Genomic DNA, 6,000 nt, shown 5'->3' with positions numbered 1-6,000 from the left:
AGGTATTTAAAATGTTCATGGAACTGGGGATGGTGGCACACATCTGTAGTCCCAGCACTCAGGAGGCAGAGGCAGGCTGACCTCTGAGTTCAAGGCCAGCCTGGTCTATAGAGTGAGTTCCAGGACAACCAGGGCTACACAGAAAAACCTGTCTCAAAAACAAACAAACAAACAACAACAACAAAAACCCCAAATGTTTATGGAACTGGAGAGATGGTTCAGCAGCTTAGAGCACTTGTTGCTCCTGCAGAGGGCTGAGGTTTGAGTCTCAGCACCACATGGGTGCTCCCAAGCATTCCTAATCTCAGTTCCAGGAGGATTTGATGCACTTTTCTGACCTCCATGGGCACCAGGCATGCCATGCAGGCACACATACATACATGCAGGATGCAGGCAAAGATGCATTCACATGAAGTAAAATGAATAAACCTACATGATGCGGGATTCCCCTCTGTATGCTGTGAATACCATTGGCTAATAAAGAAACTGTCGTGGGCCTATGCAGGGAACAGAGCTAGGCAGGGAAAACTAGACTGAATGTTGGGAGAAGGAAGGGGAAATTTAGAGAGAAGCCATGGAGCCACCACCAGAGATAGACATTCTGAAACCTTGCTGGTAGGCCACGAGCCTTGTGGTAAAATATAAAATAATGGAGATGGGTTAATTCTAGATGTAAGAGCTACCTAGCAATACGATTAAGTAATTTGCCAATCAGTGATTTAAATAATATAGTTTCTATGTGATTATTTCAGGGCTGAGCAGCCGGAAAATGAACAAGCAGAGGGCAGCCAGGAACCAACAAACGGCCTCCCTACAACAAATTGTTGCCCAATGTGGTTGACTAAATTCATGTAAAACTGAAACTAAGAAAGCTTGGAAAGGAATTCTCGACACTAATAAACAAAGCTTAGCTGCATTTTCCCCCCAAATGGGCTCTGCTTGCTAGTAGCAGGCTGAAGCTCCTTTAAAAGAGGTTTTCCTGATTCAGCAGTAGCAGAAAAAAAGCTGCAGTTTCAAAATGACTTCCTGGTTTGCCAGCAGGAATGGCTCTGGTTCTTTTGGGAGGTTCAGCTATGGAGCACTTGAATGGGGTTTGTGGGCCCGGCTGCTTGTATGCCCACTTAGGAAAGTAGCTGAGATCACGCCTGCAGCTCAGTGCCTCCAGCCTGGGCAGGCAGCAGGATCAAGACTGCTAGGAGTGCACAGGCAGGAGAGCATGGTAGATTCCTGCCACCATTCACAGAGATGTTTCCAGGCCACGCAATGCACTGCATGACATATTTAGCTATTACTCAGATTAAAAGGGTTTATGTGCTGCATGCTCATTCTCAGAGTTAAAGTGCTGAGCATGGTTCCTATCTGGCAGTCCCAGAGCTGGCTGTAATTTTGAAAATGGAGAGAGACGAAGCCAGCATCCAGAGTTGCTGCAACCAAGCTGCTTACCATTTTTAAAGCTCTTCAAGACAGTAAAGAATTACAAGTAATGCAATAAGGACAGATTCAGATGTAAAAGACCTCTAAATGGGTCACAGTGTGTTTAAAAAATGTATGTAGGCTTGGGAGAGAGAAGAAAAAGAATATATACAGTTATAAAAATAAGTAAATGGGCTCTTCGCCTTTCCTCCGCCATCGTGCGCTGTCTGCCCCCCTCGCCTTCTTGCCATGTCTTCGCACAAGACTTTCAGAATCAAGCGATTCTTGGCCAAGAAACAGAAGCAAAATCGTCCTATTCCTCAGTGGATTCGGATGAAAACTGGCAACAAAATCAGGTACAACTCCAAGAGAAGACACTGGAGGAGAACGAAGCTGGGTCTGTAAGGAGTCAACAATGGCAAGACAGTTTACGCTGGATCGTGGTCCTGGATGAGCGTTATCAGATGGAGTTCAACATTTTCAACCCTGATCATGTTTAAGTTGGGAGTGGGTTCTCCAGTAATAAATTGTGGAGCCTTTCAAAAAAAAAATAAGTAAATGGTTTTTTAAAAATAAAACAAAGTCTTTAAAGAGGCAGAGTATAGACAGTCATAGATTAAAAGGAGTAAAAAAATAATAATAAACCATGAAAAGATGGAATGTACACTGAGAGTCTGGATTATGTGTATTATTGTGTTTTCTTTTAATTTTTTGTCTGTGAATGAGCTAGGTACAGAGAGACATTTTATTGTATGGGCTGCTAAGCTAAACTAGCGTATATATTTCAAAGGCATCTTGATTTCAAGATTTGGGTCTAAGGATATGTTGCTTTGAAAAAGAGGTTCTGCTTTTGTTTCTACAGAGGATGAGAAGCTGTGGATTGCTTCCAGACTAATGTGGTTTGATGGACCAAGACCTCCTGAAAAGTCACTGTGAATACTGCCCAAAAATTACTTTGCCCAATAAACAGCAGGAAGCAGTATGGAGAAGAACTATGCCCATATTCCCAAATACTGTTTATAAATGTTTCTTTACATTTAAAGGGGGATATGCTATAGAGATTTGCATTGGTATGGATCTTGGTTTATTGATACAGATTTAAGGTCAATTTTGTTATACTATGTATATGTATTTCTGCTCTTGATTAAAGTATTGTGTTTGTGCAGCTCATTTAAAAATGTAATATATAATTAAGAAATATATAAACAGGTTAATAGATGATTATAATAGTCAAACTTCTAGTCATGTTAGTTAGATACATAGAGATATATTTCAGTTAGATAGGTATTCTTCAAATCTTTCAGAGATCTTCAGAATATGGCATTTAAAATGTTTTAAGAGCTTAAGACTTTTCATGATAGTGAGACATAGACATATCTGCTCCTGGCAGTACCAATTACTTCAAAAGGAAGATGGGCATCAAAGAGGTTCCTCATGGAGTTTGCTAGCCATTTGGGCAAGAAAATGCTTTTGCCTGGACTGCTTGATGAACTGAATATGCAGGACCCACAGAGAAATGACTGCTAAACTTGCCTAAAGGTGAGACCATCTTTCGGGGTTCCTGCTTCATGAAAGACTCTGCTAGACACTCTGCAGAATACAAAAAAAGTGACAGGCAAACTGCCAATATAAGCAGAACTGTCTTTGAAATTTCCTGCCTCATGGAAAAGTCTGCTGGATACTATGGGCCTGTAGGCTGAAGTACAACAGTACAGAAGAATTTTGGGTACAGAAGAATTTTGGGTGACTGTCCAGGTAGCGAGATGTCTCTGTCAATTCTAGAGTTTTAGAATTTGCTTACAATGCACTTCCTGTTTACTTAGGTAAAAATATCATATCCTTCTGGAGTCTTTGATGGAATTGAAGAATAGATAGTTATTATTATAGTTTTCCTTAGTTATGATAAAAGATAAAGTAGATATAAATATTATAACTGTAATTCTTGCTTGATAACTGTTTTTGTTATATATAATTTTACTATGTTAAAGTTAAAACCTTTCTTTTTATTTAAACAGAAAAGGGGAGATAATTTTCCTCTGTGTGCTGTGATTACCATTAATGAGTAAAGAAACTGCTTTGGACATATAGCAGGGCAGAACTTAGCTAGGCAGGAAAAAATAAACTGAATGCTTGGAAAAAGAAAGGTGGAGTCAGAGAGAAGCCGTGTAGCCCCACCAGAGACAGATGTTGGAACCTTGCCAGTAGGCCACAAACCTCATGGTAAAATATAAAATACTGGAAATGGGTTAAATTAAGATGTAAGAGTTAGAAAATAAGAAGCTAGAGCTAATGGGCCAAGCAGTGATTTAATTAATACAATTTCTATGTGATTATTTTGGGAGTCTGGGCAGCCAGGAAACCAACAAGCAGTCTCCTACAACATCTGCAAATAAATTTCATGGACTAGCTTCTACATAGAAATGTTGGTTAGCTGAATGGCCATTCTTTGTGAAGCGATGGAGGATCCACATTAAAGTACAAATAATGTTCAGGGGAGATGATTTAGCAGTTCCCAGCACCAGACACTCTTGTTTGGGTTCCCAACATCTACATGGCATCTCACTGCTGACAACGCCAATTCTCGAGGCTTTGATGCCCTCTTCTGACCTCTGTGGGCACTGCATGCATGCTATGTAGAGGTCAAACACATGAATAAAATTTTTTTTTTTTTTTCGAAACAGGGTTTCTCTGTGCATCATTGACTGTCCTAGAACTCACTCTGTAAACCAGACTGGCCTCAAATTCACAGGAATCCACCTGCCTCTGCCTCCCGAGTGTTGGAATTTAAAAAAGCATGTGTGCCACCACAGCCCAGCAAAACAAATATTTTAAGAATGTTTTTAAGTATACCCAGCAACTTTCACGTCACAACATGTAAGTGCTCACACCCCCTAAGAATCTTAAGGAAGGAAAAGTATTTTCCCCACTACCACTACCTTGGATCGTCCCCACACACCGCACCTTTGAGTGCACTGGCTGCAGCATTGATCCTTGAGTGAGTAGAGTGGAGCTTCCTCTTTACGATCACTCTGTAAACACACAATCCCACCCGAAAAGAACGGGAGTGCCCAGAAATAAAAGAAGTTACTTCAAAAAGTAGGGATCTGGCCTGGCAGTGGTGGTGCACCCCTTCAGTCCCTGCACTTTGGAAACAGAGGCAGGAGAATCTCTGTGAGTTTGAGACCAGCCTAGTCTACAAAGCAAGTCCAGGACAGCCAGAACTGTTACACAGAGAAACCCTGTCTTGAAAAACAAAACATAACAAACCAAAAAACAACAACAACAACAACAAAACTAGGGATCTAGAATTAGAATAATGCTTACTGTATATAGGCACTGCACTAAAAATGTAATGTTATCTCATCTAATCCTTAAAATCCTGAGGTAAACTGGGGGGGGGGGATGGAGCATGCCTTTGATCAAAGCACTTGGGAGATGGGAGAAAGAGGCTAGCAGATCTCTGTGAATTCAAGGCCAGCCTGGTCTACAGAGTAAGTTCCCAGACAGCCAAGCTACAGAGAAACCCTGTCCCAAAAAACCAACCAAACAAAAAATAACCTTGAGGTGTGGGCCTGGCTCAGCACTTAAGAGCATTTGCTGCTCTTGCATAGAGGAACAGATCTGATCCCTAACACCCACATTTGGGGCGCGGGGTGGGGGGTCATAACCATCCTTAACTCTAGTTCCAGAGGATCTGACACTATTTCTGACCTCCATCAGCACTCACGTGGTACACATACATACATGCAGGCAGGCGTAACACCTACACACATAAATGAATAGGCCTTAAAACAAAAACATGGTTTGGCATGATCATTACCTGTATTTGTGCCCATGAGGAAACTGAGGGTCAAGAGGTGTAATAAGTCTACACCCAAATCACATCCCATGCTGTCATTCTTGCTCAGTCCGTCTCAGTGTCCCCCAAACTTGTTTCTCCTTCTTGCACTTAGAGTGAGGGGCAGTGACTCTAGTTGTAGGTAAATTGCATGGCTAGAAAACACCTCAGGGATTATTTGCTCCAAGCCCCTTTTTAATTTATTTTTTATTTTATTTATTTTATTTTATTGAGACAAGTTCTCACTATGTAGCCTTGGCTGGCCTGAACTCGATACTACATTGGGCTAGCCTTGAATTCAAAGAGATCCACTTTTCATCTAAAGGCGTGCATCACCACATCTGCTTAAAGGTTCCTTCCTTGTTTTAACGAGACAGGAACTTGGGGTCAACGAAATTCCCATTGTATGGGGCGACTGAAGCTGGGCGTCGGCATGGAGTTCCAGCTCTTTGGAGGCAGAATCCTGTCGAAGGCCAGGTGCGCTGGTCTCCCAGGAAGAAGGGTTCTCCTTCCACATTCTCTTAGCGCCCACTACGCCCGCCCGCTGTGCGCTCGTGCAGGAGGAGTACCTGTGTGCGGCGGGCGCGCAGGCTCTCCGCTGAGGGCCACACGATTTAGAGACTGGCTCAAGATGGAGCGGCACCTTGCAGGCCAGAGCGAAACACTGCTCTCGGGACGCTGAGGCCCCGGGAGAGCGCGGACGCCGGCACACCCAGGAGAACTTGGCAGCGCTGGTCCCAGGAGGCAAT

The 6,000-nt window shown here is 42.7% G+C and overlaps 1 protein-coding gene across 1 annotated transcript; it reads left to right on the top strand.

The window, feature by feature from the left end:
- The first annotated feature begins 1,629 nt into the window (after positions 1-1,629).
- On the top strand, positions 1,630-1,972 carry LOC125415693 (large ribosomal subunit protein eL39). The gene has a single exon (XM_048458146.3). It carries the CDS (start codon positions 1,663-1,665, stop codon positions 1,816-1,818), a length of 156 nt encoding a protein of 51 aa, XP_048314103.1. The 5' UTR covers positions 1,630-1,662; the 3' UTR covers positions 1,819-1,972.
- Positions 1,973-6,000: the final 4,028 nt, after the last annotated feature.

This window comes from Myodes glareolus, chromosome 7 (assembly GCF_982192425.1).
Source record: "Myodes glareolus chromosome 7, mMyoGla1.1, whole genome shotgun sequence".
Classification (NCBI taxonomy): Eukaryota; Metazoa; Chordata; class Mammalia; order Rodentia; family Cricetidae; genus Myodes; species Myodes glareolus.
The sequence above is the reverse complement of the archived record's forward strand: the minus strand, read 5'-3'. Positions and strand labels throughout refer to the sequence as shown.